The sequence below is a fragment of the Mastigoproctus giganteus genome, chromosome 2 (genome assembly GCF_048544385.1).
Source record: "Mastigoproctus giganteus isolate SK-2022 chromosome 2, ASM4854438v1, whole genome shotgun sequence".
Classification (NCBI taxonomy): domain Eukaryota; kingdom Metazoa; phylum Arthropoda; class Arachnida; order Uropygi; family Thelyphonidae; genus Mastigoproctus; species Mastigoproctus giganteus.
In genome coordinates, this window is record NC_143576.1 from 110,748,516 (window position 1) to 110,770,223 (window position 21,708).

The 21,708-nt window shown below is 37.1% G+C and overlaps 1 protein-coding gene across 1 annotated transcript in view; it reads left to right on the plus strand.

Moving 5' to 3' along the window:
• Window positions 1–21,708, plus strand: part of LOC150089496 (dynein beta chain, ciliary-like) — a 1,205,440-nt gene that overhangs the window by 64,676 nt on the left and 1,119,056 nt on the right. Inside the window, 1 exon segment of the mRNA XM_090390004.1 lies at window positions 3,545–3,644. Within this exon segment, the coding sequence (XP_090246130.1) occupies window positions 3,545–3,644 (100 nt within the window).

A 21,708-nucleotide genomic window follows, 5' to 3' on the forward strand; every position in this document is an offset into this window, starting at 1 on the left:
TGAATTGGGGTCACATTTGCACATCTCCAGTCAATGGGTACCTCCCCTGAGTCCAAGGAAGCTCTCATAATTATGGCTAAGGGTTTGCTTACCTCCTTTGCTGCCTCCTTTAATATAACTGGATAGATCCCATCCACCCCAGGTGCCTTTCTTGTGTTTATCTTCAACAATTTCTCCTCCACTTTGCTCTCAGTTATTACAAGATTCTCTAGCTTACTGCTAGAGTTGAATACACCTCTGGCATTCCCCTCGCTGAATAACTCCTCATGTGTGAATGTCGATGCAAAATATTCATTTAGTTTGTTAGCTACCCGAGCAGGGTCATCAACAGTTGACCCATCGATCTCAAGTGGACCAATCTGATTCATCCCCTTCCTTCTAGAGTTTACATAAGTAAAGAACTCTTTGCTGTTTTTCTTCGCATCCCTTGCCAAGGATCTCTCGTAATCTGCCTTCGCCTGCCTAACCTCCTTTGTAACTTGGTTACAGATCAACTTGTATCTATCATAGGCGTCCGTGTCACGTGTTAATTTGTATGTATCCCATGCATTTTTCTTCTCTGCCATATGCCTCATTAGTTCATCTGACAACCATTTAGGCCTAAACCTTGAACAATATTTCTTAGTTGGTATGTAAAGCCTAGTAGCTTCCACGATAAGTTCTTTGAATGCTTCCCATTTTGAATTTGCTGTTGGCAATATCATCAGTTGATCCCACTGTATAGAATTTAAATACTGTCTCAGTCCATTGTAGTCCCCTTTACGAAAGCAATACCCCTTCCCTTTACCCCTAATGGTAGTTACCTCTTTGAGTAACTCCCACTTCAGCACACTGTGATCACTGCCACCAAGTGGTTCATTTATCTGCAGATTCTTAATGCATGAAGAATCACTACTAATAATCAAATCAAGAGTATTACTCCCTCTAGTTGCCTCCCGAACATGCTGATGTAGAAAACAATCATCCAATAAATCCACAAAAGCCTTGCTACTGTGTGAGTGACCAGCCCCCAAATTCCAGTCAATATCTGGGAAATTAAAATCCCCCATTATAAGACTCTCTGATTTACTGGCCCACTCTATTTCTCCGAACAGTTTCTTATTATACTCATCAGAGTCATTAGGCCTATAGCACACTCCTACTCTCAATTTTGATCTCCCAATGCTTATGTCACACCAAACTGACTCGACACTGCACTGTCCAGCGATGTCGACTGGCTTCACTTCCTTGGATTTTATGTGTTTTTTAACTAATAGCATAACCCCTCCTCCCTTCCTATCCTGTCTATCCTTTCTGTAGACATTGTACTCCCCAAATTCCAGTTCTGCATTTCTTATATCTGTGTGACACCACGTCTCTGAAATCCCCACAATATCTGCCTTTGATGTTTTGAGCAACTTTAAATACTGAGCCTTAAAAGATTTAATCACATGTTGGTCCATAAGCTGGAGGTAGTGAGGTTGTATTTGCCAGGGAAAAAAAACAATCTTGTTATTTAAACAGACATCAACAATACTGGATGGATGTCTTGTGGCATTATCAAGAATAAGTAAGGTGTTGAGTGGAATTCCTTCTGCCTTGCAATACACTTCCAATTCCGGTTGTAATGAAAATCCAAGATAACTTCTGAAAATAACAGCAGTCATTCACCATTTAGGGTTTGAGTATCATTGCACAGGCAGATATAACTTGTTGCAATCTCCAAGGGCACGAGGGTTTTGATAGTTCTAAGTGCACACAGGTTTCAGTTTATAACCCTGCATATTAGCACCAAACAGAAGTGTCAGCTGATCTTTGGCTGCCTTAAAGCCAGGTGCAGTCTTCTCAGCAATGGAATAAAGTTGAATATCTGTTTGGGTATATACTCTCCCTCCTTTATGATTACCTTCAGATTCATAGGGAATGCATCGGCACCATTTTTATCGGCTGATGCAGCTTCTCCACACAGTTTCACATTATGAAAACCATACTATTGACGAAAATTCACAAACCTCCCAAACTTGCTGAAAAGGACTTATTCATCCTCACATTCTTCAATAAAGGCTACAAGCATTCTCTTTTCAGGGCTATCGCACTGGCCTCTCATGCTTCTTTCTGTAAATATGGTTGCTGTATGTTATTTTAAATTCACATAATTTAAACACATGTAAAGTAAGAAGTCACTGTAATTTTTAAAACTGGAAAGTTTCAGAGATCAAAATGCAAGTTGCAGTTATCACTTTCTTTCACCCTGAACTGCCCTGCCTGTCATGGAGGTGATAACTATTGTTTATTTGCATGAGGTCACTTTCTCTCATGTCTTGGACTTACTTACTGTAGGCAAAATTGTACCATTTTAAACAGCCTTTAGACCAGTATAAAAGTACCTGTCTAAAAACTGTTGTCATCTATTTAGGTGATCGTAACAGATTTTACATTATTAGCATTTAGCATTAGCATTAGTAGAGGCATATGATGCAAGAAAGTAAGCTTATATAGCAGCAGTCAAAAAAAAAAAAAAAAAAAAAAAACACCTCCCATTTCACCCATCCATTCACTCCAAATGTTTGTCTAGTTTTGCCTTGAACTTATTTAAGTTGTTGACCTCCACTACAATAGATGATGGAAGTTTTTTCCTGCAATCAACCACCTGCTGGCTATAAGCAATTTCCACACATCTGTTCTGCAACTGTCGTTCCTCAATTTGAATTTATGTCTCCTCAGGTGAGTAATCTGAGCAAGAGGAAGAATCCCATTAGCATTGAGCTTGCTCAAACTATTCACAGCCTTATACACCTCAATTAGATCACCTCCCAGGTGCCTAGTCTCCAGAAGCTGCAATTTGCAGAACTTAAGCCTTTCTTGGTAAAACTGTCCCTTTGTTCCACTCGTCAATCTTGTTGCCCTTCTCTGTACTTGTTCCAGCAGCTCTACATCTTTCCTAAAATGAGTTCTCCAGGCTTGTATGCAGTACTGAAGGTGTGGCCTGACCATTGCCTTATACAAGGGGACATCCTCTTATCCCTGCTAGCAAAATTCCTGTATATCATTGACAAGACACCATGAGCTACTCTTGCAGTCTGTCTGCACTGTTCAGAAAACTTCATATCTGACTGCACAATTACCCCCAAGTCCTTTTCATTCTCCACTATTCTGAGTGTAATATCACTCAGTTGATACGTTATTTTGGGGTTACTGCTACCCATATGCAGTATTTTATACTTCCAATGTTAAACTTCAGTTGCCACCTCTCAGCCCATCTGCTCAACTCTTCAAGATCTGTTGTAGTAGTGTACTGTCATTAACAACCCTACCAACCTTCGTATCATCTGAAAACTTAGACATTAACCCTGATATGCCCTCATCAATTTCATTGTAAATTCCAAAAACAACTATGGACCCAACACTGAACATTATGAAAACTGATATAGTTAAAAAAAATTTAAATCAAATTTTATTGTGAAAGTGTAGTTTCACAATATGTTAATATATGTATAGGAATATTTTAATTCTTAATAAAAAGCATTTGAGAAATTTTACATACTTAGTTTATATTGTATTTTAGCTAAACAGTGTAAATGCCCAGAATATGCTGCAAATATTGAAGAGAGGAAATAGTAGTGCTTTGGAAAATTTGCAAGCTTTGACAACTAGTGTACAGCAAGGCAAGTAAATATTTAAATACAAGAAATGGTATTCAGCAAAATGATATTAAATTTTAAAGGTTATTCAGCAATGCTATATTCATAAATTCACTGAGTTTATTTTATCAGGTGTCTCATGATCACATGAAACACAATTTTAAATGCAGAATATAATGTCAAAAAAAAAAAAAGCTGAAATGTTCATTAGTAATGTTTTTTCACTGTTCATTATTATTTAGCATTAGCATTAGTTGAGGCACATAATGCAAGAAAGCACGCTTATACAGCATCAGCCAAAAAAAAAAAAAAAAACCCCCTTCCCATTTCACCCATCCAGTCACTCCTCTGAGCAAGTGGAAGTATCCCATCAGCACTAAGCCTGCTGAAACCACTCAAGGCTCCACACACCTCAGTCAGACCACCCTGCAGGCTCCCAGCCTCCAGATTCCACAACCTGCAGAACCCAAGCCTCTCCCGGCAAGAGCACCCCTGCTCCCCTCACCAACCCTGCCGCCCCTCTCTGCACCAGCTCCAGCAACTCCGCATCCAAATTGAGGTCCCCAGACCTGCATGCAGCACTCAAGGTATTGCCTGACCCAACCATTGCCCCACACAAGAGGCCAATCACCTCCCTGTCCCTGCCAGCAAAACTCCCACATATCACCAACAAAACTCCATGACCCGCTCTGGCAGCCTGTCTGCACTGCCCAGAAAACCCCATGTCTGACTGCACAATCGCATCCAGAATTTTCTAAATTCTGACATCCTTTTGAAGTGCACTGGGAATGGTAAGAGGTGGTTTACCAAAGTCTCCAAGAAGGCAATAGAACAAGCAGGTTTTAGCAGAGGTGGGAGTATAGTTGGACAAAAGTTGCTGCCAATAGCTTTGGCAAGGGACCAACTTTTTTGTTTTATTCACAGAAAACGTTTTTGGATTTTTTTGAATTCTGATTGCAGCATACCAGTATATTCCCTTTTATTAATCAATTTCCATATTTTATTGCATCTAAAGTTTTATTTTTTAATAAGAAATTAAAATATTTTAAAATTAATAGTGTTTCTCATTTCCCATTATAGACAATGGTTAAGAGCAAGAATATTCCATTTTGCACTTGCTCATATCTTTCTGCTTATGTATTACATATGGATATAGAAATGTGCAACAACTTTTATGAATTCTTAAAATTAAGAAACAATATTAAAGTCATAAAATATGAACATGAAGGTATTACGCACATTGATTTTAAATTGCATAAAATCATTCAGAATGTGAAAATTAAAATTTGCACACACAAAGACACATTTATTTCTGCCTTGTAATTACAGGCTGTTTTCCACATAGTATTCTTTTTGGAAGATATAATCCATAATATTTTTCTAAAATAAATAAATGATAAATAAAAACTATTTACAGTACTTTAATAAATGAAATATAAAATGATTAGAATCTGATTTACTGAATAAAAGATTCAGTAGTGTTAAATTAAATAACACACTGAAAAACTGGGCTTATTCTTTCTCATCAACTGAAGTACTCTTAACAAAAATAATTTTTGTTAAGAGTACTTCAGAAAAAAATAACTGCTTTTGTGATCACTTCTTTTCAGGCAAGGGCAGTTTTTCTGATCACTTGTTTTCAGGCAAGAGCAGTTTTTATGGGAACTCACCTAAAGTATTACCCCCCCCCACCCAAGGAGGCTGCTTTATTTAGAAAGTTTAGAGGCAAGCAAACTAGGATATTTCTTTGAATTTGAACAGCATGGATATTACTTTTTTTTCCTTTTTTTTTAAATTCCATTAGGTTTTATATGTTAGCATTAGCATTAGTAGAGGCATACAGTGCAAACAAGCAGGCTTACGCAGCATCAGCCAAAAAAAAAAAAAAAAATGCTCCCATTTCACCCCTCTATTCATTCCAAATGCCTGTCCAACTCAGCCTTAAATTTATTTAGACTATTAGCTTAATTCACAACAAAAGATGGAAGCCCGTTCCACCAATCCACTACCCACTGGCTAAAGGCAAATTTCTGCAACTACAACTTTCTTTCCTCGAATTGAACCTGTGCCCCCTCAGGTTCTTAGTCTGAGCAAGAGGAAGAATCAGCATTCAGCTTGCTCAACCCATTCAAGGCCTTATACACCTCAATCAGATCACCTCGCAGGTGCCCTCTCCAGGCACTGCAATTTGCAGAACTTAAGCCTTTATTGGTAAGAGCACCCCTTTGTTCCCCTCACCAATCTTGTTGCCCTTCTTTGTACTCGTTCTAGCAACTCTACATCCTTCCTAAAATGAGGCCTCCAGACCTGTACACAGTACTCTAGGCGTGGCCTGACCATTGCCTTGTATCACGGGATAATCACTTCCCTGTCCCTGCTAGCAAAAGTCTTATATATCATTGACAAGACTCCATGACCTGCCCTGGCAGCCCATCTGCAGTGCTCAGCAAACCTCATATTTGACTGCACAATTACCCCCAGATCTTTTTTGCTTTCCACTTCCCCGAGTGTAGTACCACACAGTTGGTACATTTCTCTTTGGTTATTTCTACCCATATACAGTACTTTGCATTTGTCAATGATAAACTTCAGTTGCCACTTCTCAGCTCATTTTTCTAACTTATCTAGATCCAGTTGGAGTAGCATACTGTCTTTATTGTCGTCAACAACCCTGCCAACCTTTGTACCATCTGCAAACGTGGACATTTAACCTGATATACTTCATCAATATCATTGATAAACATACAAAACAACAATGGGCCCAACACTGAACCCTGGGGAACTCCACTAACAACATTTGTCCATGAAGAGCAGTGTCCATTGATTACCACTCTCTATGGTCTCCCACTCAACCATCCCTTTATTCATTGTAGCAACTTACCCTTAATACCATGCCTCTCCAATTTGTACAGAAGTCTTCCATGTACAACAGTATCAAAAGCTTTTCTGAAATCCAAGTATATGATACCAAAATTATTTTTGGCATTCAGTTCCTTTTTGTCTACATCATAGTTATCCAATCAAATTGGTCAGACAAGACCTCCCTCTAACAAACCCATGCTGTGTCTTACCTATTACTGCAGTCTTGTCTAGATGATCAAATATGAGCAAATTTCCAAACAGAAGGAAAAACACCAGTGGAATAAGAAAGTGCAAAAAGGCAGTACAGAACAGGAGCAAGCTTAGCAGAACAGATTTTCAGAACAAAAATGGAAAAATGCCATCAGGGCCTGGAGCTTTTTTAGCATCCAGAATTTTCAAAATTCTGACATCCTTTTGAAGTGCACTGGGAATGGTAAGAGGTGGTTTACCAAAGTCATCCAAGAAGGCAATAGAACAAGCGGGTTTTAGTAGAGGTGGGAGTATAGTTGGACAAAAGTTGCTGCCTTTTGCTTTTTTAACAAGTGATTCCATTATTTTCCCCAGAACAAAAGTTAAACTAACAGGTCTGTAGTTACTTGTGTCACCTTTTGAACCCCCTTTGCAAATTGGTGATACATTTGCACACCTCCAGTCCATGGTGACCTCCCCTGAGTCCAAGGAAGCTCTCATAATTATGGCTAAGTGTTTGCTTACTTCCTTTGCTGCCTCCTTTAATATAACTGGATAGATCCCATCCACCCCAAGTGTCTTCCTTATGTTTAACTTCAACAATTTCTCCTCCACTTTGCTTTCAGTTACAGGTGACCCCCGCTTAACGCTGATAGTTCGTTCCGGAAAAACAGAGTGCTAAGTGAATCCGCGCTAAGCGAGCGCAGCATTCCCATAAGGTAACATATGTATTTGTGAGTTGCGGTCAGTACCATAGGCTATTTCCTAATCAATAATAATCGGTAGTGAAAAGATGTACAAATGTCGATCAAAATATTTAATATTCAAACATTTGTACATATAAAAAAAAAAAAAATATATATATAGGGGCCTCCGTAGCCAGGTGGGAAGGAGCAGCAGCACATAGCACATGCTTCTTGATTAGACTGGGGTTCGAGCCCGTCACCACCAAATACGGAGGATGCGGAAAGGTCAGGGAATGACCACCACATATCCCCAGAGCAATATGGTCTTAGTTGCTAATGCTCCTAAAAAAAAAAAACCAAATAACAATAAATAAATAAATAAATAACATATAAAATATTCTGCATTACATACGTATATAATTATGTGGTAACTACTTACGTATCAAAATTAAACTTAAAATTCCAATTATAATCATGAATTTAATTGATCTAAATTGATATTAATTGATGAATTTAATCATGAAAAATGGGGTTTTTTTTTTTTTTTTTTTTTTTTTTTATAATATTTAACTTAACTGAATTCTGCATTGGATATCATCTTCAATAAAATTAGTTAGTCTTTCCATTTCAATCCTAATAGCCGGCCTAGCCCTAGTTGCTTGCAGTGGAACACCTATCTTTCCCGCTGCTAAAATTAATTCTTTATTTTTTTATAATTGTTTTTACAGTTTAAACTTGCAAGTCCTAAATTATGGCACACATCCGCTTGTCGTTGACTGGAATCGATTCGCTTCAAAACGTCTAATTTAATTTTCAAATTCAAATTTACATTTATAGTCTTTTCAAATTTACATTTATAGTCGTACTGCGCCCAGACATTGCTTTTTCATTCTTATCGGCTATTATTAACTCTTCGAAAATGTAACTGCATTGGTTGCATTAATTACGATACAATGTTCGAGTAAACTGTCTGTTACGCACGATGTCTAATACTGTATTGAGTGATGACTAGACTTCGGATAAATGCATATAACACAAATATTACAAGTAATATACTTGATCATTTTTTAAAATGTTGATCTCGGAACTACGTAACAAGTCACTGTACTGCAATTAAATTAGCATGTGGGAAACGTTTTAATGCTGTTTTGCTATTCATTTTCAAGCTATCAACTCCATCAAATGAAATGATATGCCAAAGATGCAATCTGTAAAAGAGCGTTATAGTGATTTGTGAGAGCGTTATAGTCAGATACGGGTTATAATATAAGAACAGCGTTATAGCGAATCAGCGTAAAGCGAACCGCGTTATAACAGGGCCTGCTGTATTATGAAATCACTTAGTTCCCTGTTAGTGTTTGATAAACTTCTGGCACTCCCCTCATTGAATGACTCCTCATGTGTGAATGTAGATGCAAAATACTCATTCAGTTTGCAAGTTACCTGAGCATGATCATCAATAGTCAATCCATCTATGTTAAGTGGCCCAATCTGATTCATCCTTTTCCTTCTAGAGTCTACATAAGTAAAGAACTCTATGCATCCTTTGCCAAAGATTTCTCGTAATCTGCCTTTGTCTGCCTAACCTCCTTTGTGACTTGATTACAGACTAGTTTATACCTGCCATAGGCTTCTGTGCCACCTGACACTTTATGTGCATCCCATACATTCTTCTTCCCTGCCACATGCCTCATTAATTCATCTGACATCCATTTAGGTCCAAACTTTGAACAGTACTGTTGTTACTTTTAGAAAGCAGATTAAGCTAATAACACCACTTCTAGGAAGTAGATTAAACTAATAATGCCATTTTTGTGAAACAGATGTTAATTGTTAAAGCCTGTCTTCTTTTAAGAAACAGATGAACTGGAATATAAATTTTTTGTATCAGTTGAAAAATGGGAACATCACCTGTTGGGTGACATATCCATTAGAAAACAAAAAGCTGAAAAAAAAATCAGTATACAGCACCTGTCTGGTTTTTTCATGCAATTACTCATTTAAAAAACATAAAATATTTTAAAAACAACCTGAATACAATGGTTTATATTTAGAAAGGTAGAAAGAATTTCATTAAAAAAAAAAATTTTAGTCTACAACCAAAAAAAAAAAAACCACAAAACTTTTTGTCTTGTGTCACCTGACAAGCCTTATGCAACCACCAGTGGTTTAAAATATAATCTTATTTCATTTCAAAAAATTAATTATTGTACTGTATTGTAACATTGATTCAAAATAAACATTTACTTATTCTCTTGATCAGTATTGCTGCAAAGCTTGCTGTAGTGTCTTCCTAATAATTACAATGAGTTACACTTTTTTTTTTCTAATACAGACCTTGAAGAAAACTACCATTATTGATGACTTCTGTTCTAGAATATTAATATGCTAGAATGTGATTATCTTGGTTTCTAATTCTTAGTTCAGTTTTAGTTTCTGGTTATCTTTATCTTAGTTATTAGTACTTTCTACTTATCTTAGTTCTTAGCTACTACAGCTTCTGGTTATCTGAGTCCCTAATAACAAAGATTTTTACTGTACTTCAAAATCTATCATTTTAAACATTACACCGTTTTGTATGTTTGGTTGGATAAATCAAATGTATTTTAACTCTAAATCTGCATTTATGCATATTTGTGTGAAGTCTAAGTTTTTCACTCGGATACATCACTGTTATTTATATTGTCAATATTTTGTAAATATTTTACAGTACAGTACTAATATTGAAAAAATATTGGGGAAGAACTGATGAAAGACATAGAAGTCTGCCGAGGCTATTTTGTTTTCTCTGCACCTGGTACGTTCAGAGGGAGTGAAAATCTGTAAAATAAAATAAAATAAAATACTTTTATAATAAAACATAATGCTTTCTAAAATATTTTTTCAAAATCAGTGCAATGCAATAGTATCAAATACATATGTACATTTGTAATTCCTGCATTAATCACTTTTTTCTCCCATGTTTTATATAAATTTATATTTTATGTATTTTAATACCATACACGATGGAAACTAAAGTCCAGATTTATTTCATTTCTTTGTTCATTTTTATATCCTACAAAATGTCTTTCTAATTAGGAAAAGGCCACATGTGTATATGTGTTGGTCATGATTATGGTACTACTCACATAAATTTTGAAGGCTTATATAGATGGTTGTTGTCATAATAATGAAAGATAAATCTCTTTGTTGAGATTGATTGCTTTACTAAAATATTCATATATTATTCTTCAACTGAAAATTGTAAAAGTACAATGTATTTTTTTGACTAAAAAAATTAATTTGCTGCCTCTTGTTAGTAACAAGAGTCAGTGAATTAGTAAAGAAGTAGCATACTGCTTCAATGCAGTAGTTTGAGAAGAGAATGCCATTTTGTATTATGTTTCTGTCTAATGTATTAGGATACTGTTCCTCCAGTGACACTGACAAAGCTTGGGCTTATGTTCACTTTAGAAACTCTTGTTGTTATCAACCTAAAGTTATTAATATAAATTTTAATTTAATCACCTGTGAGAAAAAACTGTTATTAATTAAAAACACCAAGCCTCTATTTTTGGCTTCTCATCAGATGGTAGCAACCCTATGCTGAGTGGTGAATTAATTTTATCAAATCTGAACAGTATATGGAGTAGTGTCCTTTTCTCAAACTATTTTGATGCCTTCATTGAAATAGTACTCCACTTCTTTACTAATTTTCTGCATTATGCCAATGTAGCCCAGTAATAAGGGTTAAATTATACTTGTAACAAAAGTTACTTATTTAATGGGAAAATTGACTTACACACACACTGCTTGGCTGCTTGTTTAGATTTGATACATCTATTTACTGTTTGGTACAAGGTGGCTAATTTGAAGCAACCTACTGTTTGATTAAAGGCCAATAGCATTGATGGCTTGTCATTTTTAATAAATAGCAAATTGCCCTAAGGCAAGCTATTAAATTTAAAACAATAGTAACTTTAGAGTAATTGTTGGATAACAATGTTTTTTCCAAAGTGTGGCTAAGGTCTGACACTCTCTGGCAGGATACTTTAAACAGTAAAGAAAGTAAAACATGATGCAGAGTAGCATTCTTTTCTTAAACTAAAAGAGTTAGTGCTTTCCTTAATTGTACTTTAAATAACTAATTTCTTCTGTGAGTTATTTCCATTAAGAGAACTACCAATTGTTATACTATTACACCATGGTTATCCCCTCTGTTAATACCATCATATTCCGGAATTTCTACCAGTTCCTTAAGTAGTGCATATGACCAAGAGGTTGTTACAAGTTCTGGAACAGGATGTTATTAACAAAGTTAATAATCACATTGTAATAGTGAATCAATTGGTAGTTATCTCTTAAAAGGGTTAGTACTTTTTTTTAACCCCCTTCTTAAAAAACGTCCATGAATAGCTTTCCAACACTTTTAATTTTAATTGCTAAGATAATAACTTTATAGGACACTTAATTAAACTCTATAGTTTTATGTGTGTGTTCTCAAAACTTAAACATTCAGCTTAATTATTCAACTTAATTATATATATACATACATACATACATAGGTGTCTCTTCACAAGTGACACCATGTTCAAAAGTCTTGCAAACCAATGCACATGAAGCATGCATGGACTGTCTAAAGCTCACAATACTACATTAAAACTATGTTTAATCTATGAATTTCTTTTTTATATATATACAAATTATATGGAAAAATAAATAATAATTGCCTGATTTCTCTTTGTATGATTTTAATGAAATTTGGGATGGCTCGACATATCTTTTTGAAAGAACTACAGTAAATATAAAATTTCATGAAAATCCATTCTGGGAGTTGAGTTGTTACATGCAGACCGATGGACAGACAAGTTGGATGTACGTGGTGAAGATAAATGGCACTTATGCATATATATATATATATATATATATATACAGGTTAATTGAACAAATTGCTTCGATTTGGTCGATTTAATCTATTTTCTGGTATTTATATATATATATATATATATATATGTGTGTATGTGTGTGTGTGTGCATGCAAATGCACCTTAAAAGAAATTGGGTAAGGTACACATTGCATCACAAAATACACTGCTTGAAAAAATTTGCAGAACAAAATGTTTTCATGAAAATTTTATTGTGAACAGTGTTGTTGAAGGCAAATATTTGATATAATAGGCATCCTGGCATGCAAATTCCGAGTATCCAAGAAATTGATCTACCACTTTACGAGCTGCACATTATGCAAATTATTCATGCCTGTAAAAAAAAAAAAAAAAAAAGGTTGCAACCTTTCACTTCATTCCTGTTTTTCGGCTTGCTCAGTGGGAATAGCTACATCTCCACTACTCGGGATAGCAAGTCATTGTTTAGATGATTCATTGAAATGATGGGCCGTTGGATGACTTGAAGCCAGACAGTCACAGGCAGAGATGTCACATTGGCTTAATGTGTCATGCAGTGTTGTCTTGGCACTGTAGAAGCAGTTTCAGGAGATAGGAACCGTTACAAGAAGAGCTGGCCAAGGTTTCCCAAGGGCTACATCAACAAGAACAGACTGCTTTCTGGCTCTAACAGTAGGATGGAACCCTACGATGTCCTGTCATCAACTATCTCTTTAGGTTTTCACCTGTGGCCACAGGTGAAAACCTAAAGAGTAAAAAGCACCTCAGAACTCATCGAAACTGGTCCCTGAACATGTGACTTGGAGCCCTGGCCAATGGGGTACAGTTCTGTTCTTTGATGAGTTTTAGCCTGCAAACAGATGCTGATGGTATTTCATCTGGAGACAACGAGCAATGCAGACCATCTCTCCAACTTCAGAGAAAGGGACACTTCCAGTGGAGGTGGTGTTCTTGTGTGGCATGGAATAATATTCAATGGCCACATCCCCTTTCATGTTTTTGATAAAGGTACTTTTAATTGTGCAGAAGTACCAAGAACAGATTCTCAAACCCCATGTGTGACTTTTTAGGGGTGCATTTGGCCCAGATTTTCTCTTCATCCATGACAACGCCATTGCACATAGATATCAAGTGGTGGAGGAATATCTTGAAACTAAAGATATCAGAAATCCAATCAAATGTGTGGGATGCCCTTGGGAATCGCGTTGCATGTTGACAGTAACAACTTGGTGAGCTTAGGTGTGCGCTGGTGGAAGAATGGGATTTGTTGCAACAGAATCTTAGAAACCCTTATATAACTATATAAGAACACAAGCAGTTGCTCTTGATATCTCAAAGGCTTTCGATCATGTTTGGCATAAAGGTCTTCTAAACAAGCTTCCATCTTATGGTTTGCCAACAGGAGAGTGGGTGCGTGAGTACACGTGAACAGGCAAAGCTTTTACGGCTCCATCTAATAGAGAAGTTTTTGCTTTTTTATTGACTTAAACTGGCATATTAATTTATTTTTTAGAGTTGCCTTATATTCCTAGTAATAATACTTTAGTTTAATTTGAATTTAGATAGAGATTTTGTAGGTTATTACTTAGTATCGGTAAGGGAATCAAATCCACTTGTTGGACAAGTTTTGCAGCTCCCGCGAATGCAAAGTTTTTAATTATATTTAGCCACTTTATTGACTTAATTGTTAGATTAAATTATTTTCTATAAGTAGTTTATACACCTAGTCAAGCTCCATGGTTTATTTTGAATTTACATAGCGCGATTTGTAAAGTAAATAATACCTCATGTCCATAGATTAACCATTCGTAACTTGCCGCCATTGTTATACGATATAACGTGTGCACCAAACTAGATAGCATAAGGCTTAGTGGAAAACTAGATAGTGAGTATAGTACTATCAATTAATCAGTAAAATTTAGTAATCTTATTGAATTTCATTGTCAATTGAATTGTTCTTTTTTAACTAAATAAATATAGCAACCTAGTTTTTACAGAAATAACATCATAAATTAATACATATAAGTAGACAGGGGATGAAAAAGTCATTTAACATAACTCAGATAATATTTGATACCAAAATACATATATATATATATATATATATAGTGTTATAACTGCATTGGGATTATAAGTTTAGGGTTATATTTTGTATTGGAATTTTATTGTACTTGAATAGAAATCATGACTCAGACCAGAGCAGCAAAGCAAAAGAAACAAACTAATGGAAGTGCTGTGGCTCAGGGGAGAACTCAGGGGGGCAGTTGGCCTCTGAATCACAGTCTATTGAAATGCACTGTTTGTTTGATGTTTGTGGAGCAATCAGGAATGGGACACGATATTTCCAAGGGGAATGTCTTTGTGTGTGCTCGATGTAAGGAGTGTGAGGAAATCAGGCACCAACTCAGCATTGTTATGGGCTTATATGAGAGCTTGAAGGACAGAGTGGATGCCCTCAAAGGATTAAAATTGAGGGGACCATCAAGCTCCCAGCTGCCCACATCAATGCCAGAGTTTGCACTTGAAAATCACGCAACATAGCGGCAACCCCCAAGGCAGAATGCACTGGTTCCAAAGGAACTAGTTGTTGTAGGTGACTCTATTGTCAGGGAAACAGGGAACGTATTGTGCAAAAAGGATAGATGGAACAGGACCGGGGTATGTCTGCCAGGGTCAAAGGTTGATGACGTTGTAGAACAGATATCATTTTTTGAGGGCACAAAGGGTGATATTGTTGTACACGTTGGCACTAATGATATTAAGAGTAGGAGACTGGTGGAATTAGTTAACAAGTACAAGTCAATGCTGAAAAAAAGCCGTAAATTAGGGTTGAATTTGAAAGTGTCTGCAATTCTGCCTAGACACCATAGAAGGGAGTATATGATGAGAGCCTTGCCGATCAATTCAGCCAAGGAGAGATTGTGCAAGTCTCAAGGGGTAGAATTTTTCTCAGTCTGGTCTGTGCTTGTTAACAGGAGAGACTGCTTCTACAGGGATGGGATACACAAATAGAAAGGGTGTAAGAATATTTGCTGATGTTATCGAGGCAGAGTTAGGTAGGTTAGAAAACTGCTACCTTGGGGGGGATAGACGGACTAATAGATTAACAGTAGCTGCTGGCAGAGGTGAAAGTGATTCTTGCACTGCTTCTGGAAAGGACTGCTGGGAGTCATAGTGGAACAAGAAAATACATGGGCTGTGTTAGGGTAACTAAGAGTAGAAACAGGTGCATGTATACTTCCATGTACACCAATGCTAGGAGTATAGTTAATAAATTCGATGAGCTTGAAGTTCTAGTCATGACATCAAAGGCAGATATTATTGGGATATCAGAGACATGGTGTCACACAGACACAAGCAGTGCAGAATTGGAATTTGGGGAGTACAATGTGTACAAAAAAGATAGACAGGACGGGAGGAGGGGTTATGCTGTTAGTTAAGAAACATAAAACATAAAATATAAGCAGGTGCATCCAATTGATGTTCGTGGACAATGCAATGTTGAGTCTTTTTGGTGTGACATAAGCACTGGAAAAGGACAAATGAGAGTAGGTGTGTGTTATAGCCTTAATGAATCTGATAAGTATAATGATAAATTGTGCAGAGAAATAGAGCCGGCCAGTAAATCAGAATGTCTTATAATGGGAGATTTTAATTTCCCAGAGATTGACTGGAATTTGTGGGTTGGTCACTCACACACTAGCAAGGTTTTTGTGGATTTATTGAATGATTGTTTTATACAGCAGCATGTTTGTTCGGAAGGCAACTAGAGGGAGTAATACTCTTGATCAGATTATCAGTAGTGATTCTTCATGCATTAAGAATCTGCAGATAAAGGAACCACTAGGAAGCAGTAATCACAGTGTGCTGAAGTGGGATTTACTCAAAGAGGTAACTACCATCATGGGTAAAGGGAAGGGTTTTTGCTGTCGTAAAGGTAACTACGGTGGTCTTAGACAGTATTTAAATTCTATACAGTGGGAACAACTGATGATGTTACCAACAGCAAATTCAAAATGGGAAGCATTCAAAGAATTAATCTTGGAAGCTACTAGGCTTTTTATACCAACTAAGAAATACTGTTCAAGATTTGGGCCTAAATGGATGTTAGATGAACTAATTAGACGTGAGAGAGAAGAAAAATGCATGGGATATATATAAAATGACAGGTGACACAGAAGCCTATGATAGATATAAGCTGGTCTGTAACCAAGTCACAAAGGAGGTTAGGCAGGCGAATGCAGATTATGAGAAATCTTTCGCAAAGGATGCAAAGAAAAACAGCAAAGAGTTCTTTACTTATGTAAATTTTAGATGGTAGGGGATGTATCAGATTGGTCCGCTTAATGTCGATTGTTCAACTGTTGATGATCCTACTCAGGTAGCTAACAAACTAAATGAATATTTTCCATCTCCATTCATACATGAGGAGTTATTCAGGGAGGGGATTGCCAGAGGTGTATTCAACTCTTGCAGTAAGTTAGATAATCTTGTAAGAGTAAAGTGGAAGAGAAATTGTTGAAGATAAACATAAGAAAGGCACCTGGGGTGGATGAAATCTATCCAGTTACATTAAAGGAGGGGGCAAAGGAAGTAAGCAAACCCTTAGCCATAATTATGAGAGCATCCCTGGACTCAGGGGAGGTACCTATGGACTGGAGATGTGCAAATGTGACTCCAATCCATAAAGCAGGATCAAATGGAGACACAGGTAATTACAGACCTGTTAGTTTAACTTATCTTCCAGGGAAATTAAGGGATACACTGGTTAAAGAAGCATTGCAGGATCGTCTAGACAAGACTTCAGTTATAGCTCAGACACAGTATGGGTTTGTTAAGGGGAAGTCTTGTCTGACCAATTTGATTGGATACTATGATGTAGTCACAAAGGAACTGGATGCAAAGAATAACCTTGATATCATATATTTGATCTTAGAAAGGCCTTTGATACTGTTGCACATGGAAGACTGCTCCACAAATTGGAGCAGTGTGGCATTGGATGCAAATTGCTGCTATGGATAAAGGGATGGTTGAGTGGGAGAAGGCAGAGTGTGGTAATCAATGGACACTGCTCTTCATGGACTAATGTTGTTAATGGGGTTCCTCAGGATTCAGTGTTGGGTCCATTGTTGTTTTCTGTATTTATAAATGATATTGATGATGGTATATCATGCATAATGTACAAGTTTGCAGAAAATGTGACGGTTGACAGGGTTGTTAATGACACTAATGACAGTACGCTGCTGCAACAGTATCTAGAAAAGTTGAGCAGATGGGCTAAGAGGGGGCAAATAAAGTTTAACATTGACAAATGTAAAGTACTACATATGGGAAGCAGTAACCCCAGAGTAAAGTATCAACTCTGTGGTACTACACTGACACTGGTAGAGAATGAAAAGGACCTGGGGTAATTGTGCAGGCAGATATTAAGTTTTCTGAGCAGTGCAGATGGTCTGCAAGAGTAGCTCATGGTGTCTTGTCAATGATATACAGGAATTTTTCTAGCAGTGATAAGGATGTGATTATCCCCTTTGTATAAGGCAACAGTCAGACCTGTATACAGTACTCACCCTTGAGTACTGTATACAGATCTGGAGGCCTCAATTTAAGAAGGATATAGAGCTGTTGGAATGAGTACAGAGAAGGGCAACAAGATTAGTGAATAGAACAAAGGGTTACTCTTATGAAGAAAGGCTTAAGTTTTGCAAATTACAGTGTCTGGAGACTAGGCCCCTGCGAGGTGATCTAATTGAGGTGTATAAAGCCTTGAATGGTTTGAGCATGCTCGCTGCTGATGGGATTCTTCCAAAGATGGTTGTAGGATAGATGTGCAGAAGTTTGCCTTTAGCCAGCCGGTGATTGATTGCTGGAACAAACTTCCATCTGTAATTGTAGAAGTTGATAGCTTAAATAGATTCAAGGCAGAACTTGACAAACATTTGGAACAAGTCGATGGGTGAAATAAGGGTTTTTTTTGACTGATGCTGTATAAGCTTGCTTTCTTCCATCATGCGCCTTTGCTTGCTAATGCTAAAATGCTAATGTTAACTGTTTTTTGTAATTGGTTATCCAGTTTTCTCTCTGATCGCTTATTGTGGGTGATAGAATAGAATAGAATCTTTAATTGCAGCAATAATAGACATACAATTAGTCCCGTCACGGCAGGGTGGTGCCAGGGGTTAACAAAACATGATGGTAGATGGCTCTTTGTCTTCTAACTTCTCCACTAATCCTGGTGTCCACCAAGGTTCAGTTCTTTCCCCCACTCTTTTCCTCTCGTATATTAATGACCTTCTTCCATTGTCTAGAAATCCTATTGATAGTTTTGCTGATGACAGCACATTGCATTCCACTTTCCATTTTGAGAAACCTTGCCCTGCTCAATCAGCTTCAACTTTTCAAATATCTGCTACCAATTCCTTAAATGCCGATCTCCAGGTAATTCTCTAGTGGGGCAGAGACAAGTTAGTTGATTTAAATCCTTCTAAAACTCAGTGTTTTCTTATATCTCGCAAAAAGGATTTTTCCACTCCTATGCTTATCTTTGGTGACACTCCGATTTGTAGCCAAAATGGTATATCTTATTTGTGATTCCCCTGACTTCTAAGCTCTCTCGGCATATTGCTTCCTCTGCAACTAAAAAACTTGGTTTTCTCTTTAGCTCTCGGTATTGCTTTTCTTCCAAACAGCTGTTCACTCTGTACAAATTGAAAATCTGCCCTAGCATGGAATATTGTTCCCACATCTGGGCAGGGCCCCCAAAAACTCTTTCAGGATTCTAGATTCCATTCAGAAGAGGGCAGTTAGGTTAATTAATGAATCCTCTTTAACAGAGTCTCTCCACTCACTGTCTCATAGACGTACTGTTTCTGCTGCATGCCTTTTCTACAGATACTTCCATGGGCACTGTTCTTCTGAATTGGCTTCTATAATTTCTGCTCTCTCCTTCAAAACAGTCCGAACACGTGCCACCACCAACCAACATCCGTTTACTGTCCAACTTCAAACTCACAGAACGAACTTTTTATCTTCCTCATTTATTCATTCAACTATGTTTTCTGGAACTATCTTCCTTTGTACGTATTTCCTGAATATTACAGTCTACAGAAGTTGAAGTCTAATGTAAAAAAAAATCTTCTTTCATCTTCTCAACCTCCATCCCAAGCATGGTATTAAGTACTATAGGTTCTAATACCTCTTGTTTGGGGTTTTCATAAAAAAAAAAAAAAAAAAAAAATATCGAGCATAGTTCACCACTGTCAGGTCTGCTTAGCTATTTGAGGGGATCATATGCTGTATTGATGTCATGTGACCATATTTTCAAGCATATTTGATTGACTTCTGTAATCTGACTTTTTGGTAATTCTTATATATATAAATGTATAAGAATAATAATTGCCCCTTATGCCTGTCTGAAGTTTCTTGCTGTCTCCTCATTTCATTGTTATTCTATGATATACTACCTTATCACATTTTGTCCTGCTTCATCGCAAGCTGCACAAGTTACACTGCATTTTCTATGTGTTCTGTTAATTTTGTTGAGCAGTGTAGTAAAGGTTATGGGGTTTATATTTCTATGCTGGTATTGAAATATTTTCGAAATATACACATTTTTTTATACAGTTTCTTTCTTGAAAAAACTTATGTCTCTTCAATGACAGAGGATTGACTTTCAGCTTTCAAAGTTTGGGCTTATGAGGTGAATCTGCTAAAAAATAGTGGCATCTGCTAAAAAATAGTGGCATATTTAATGTAAATAGCATCACCTTTGGTGATGCTATTTACATTAAAATATTAGTGATCCATTTCGACTTAAACTAATGTGACCACAAGCTCAAATCTTTAAGGCTAAACATAGGTTTCTGTCACTGGAGGACCAAAATCTTTCTAAGAAGACAGAAACTGAATGCCGAAATTCATGCAGTGTTCAATTATCAAAACTGTACTGGGCGAAGGTAAAGAAAGCCTGCACGAGAATCACGCAAAGGTTCAATGAAATTTACCGGTAAAAGTATTGTTTCTCGCTCAGTAAACATACAGTGGGTGTTATTGGTCAGGAGTAGAAATTGAATCCCATGGGAGATTGAAACCTTCCCGAAGTGCAGGGGGTAACCTGACCTTTTTTCTTTAGAATCACTGGTGGACTAGTGGATTAGCATTAACATTTTAGCACTAGTAGAGGCATTTGATGCAAGAAAGCAAGCTTATGCAGCATCAGCCAAAAAAAAAAATAATAAAGTAAATAAATAAATAAATACATAAATAAAAAATAACCACTTCCACTTCACCCCTCTGTTCGTTCGAAATACCTGTCCAGCTGAGCCTTAAACTTATTAAGGCTATCAACTTCCACGACAAGGGATGGAAGTCTGTTCCACCAACCAACCACTTGCTGGCTAAAGGCAAATTTCCGCACGTCTATCCTACATCTGTCTTTCCTCAATTTGAATTTATGCCCTCTCAGGTGATTATTCTGAGCGAGAGGAAGAATCACATCAGCATTGAACATGCTCAAACCATTCAAGGCTTTATACACCTCTATCAGATCACCTCACTGGTGCCTAGTCCCCAGACACTGTAATTTGCAAAACTTAAGCCTTTATTCATAAGAGAACCCCTTTGTTCCATTCACTAATCTTGTTGCCCTTCTCTGTACTCGTTCCAGCATCTCTACATCCTTCTTGAAATGAGGCCTCCAGACCTGTATACAGTACTCTAGGTGTGGCCTGACCATTGCCTTATACAAGGGAATAATCACCTCCTTATCCCTGCTAGAAAAATTCCTATATATCATCGACAATACACCATGAGCTACTCTTGCAGCCCGTCTGCACTGCTCAGAAAACTTCATATCTGCCTGCACAACCACCCCCAGGTCCTTTTCATTCTCTACCACTGTCAATGTAGTACCACAGAGTTGATACGTTGCTCTGGGGTTGCTGTTTCCCATATGTAGTACTTTACATTTGTCAATGTTAAACTTCATTTGCCACCTCTCAGCCCATCTGCTCAACCTTTCCAGATCCTGTTGCAGTAGCATAGTGTCAGTACTGTCCTTGACAACCCTGCCAACCTTCGTATCATCTGCAAACTTGGACATTAAGCTTGATATACCATCATCAATATCATTTATAAATACAGAAAACAATAATGGACCCAACACTGAGCCCTGAGGGAATCCACTAATAACATTAGTCCACGATGAGCAGTGTCCATTGATTACCACTCTCTGTTTTCTCCCCCTCAACCACCCCTTTATCCATAGCAGCAATTTGCCTCCAATGCCACACTGCTAAAATTTGTGCAGCAGTCTTTCATGTGCAACAGTATCAAAAGCCTTTCTAAGATCCAAGTATATAATATCAAAGTTATTCCCTACATCCAGTTCTTTTGTGACTGCATTCTAGTATCCAATCAAATTGGTCAGGCAAGACTTCCCCTTAACAAAACCATGCTGTGTCTGAGCTA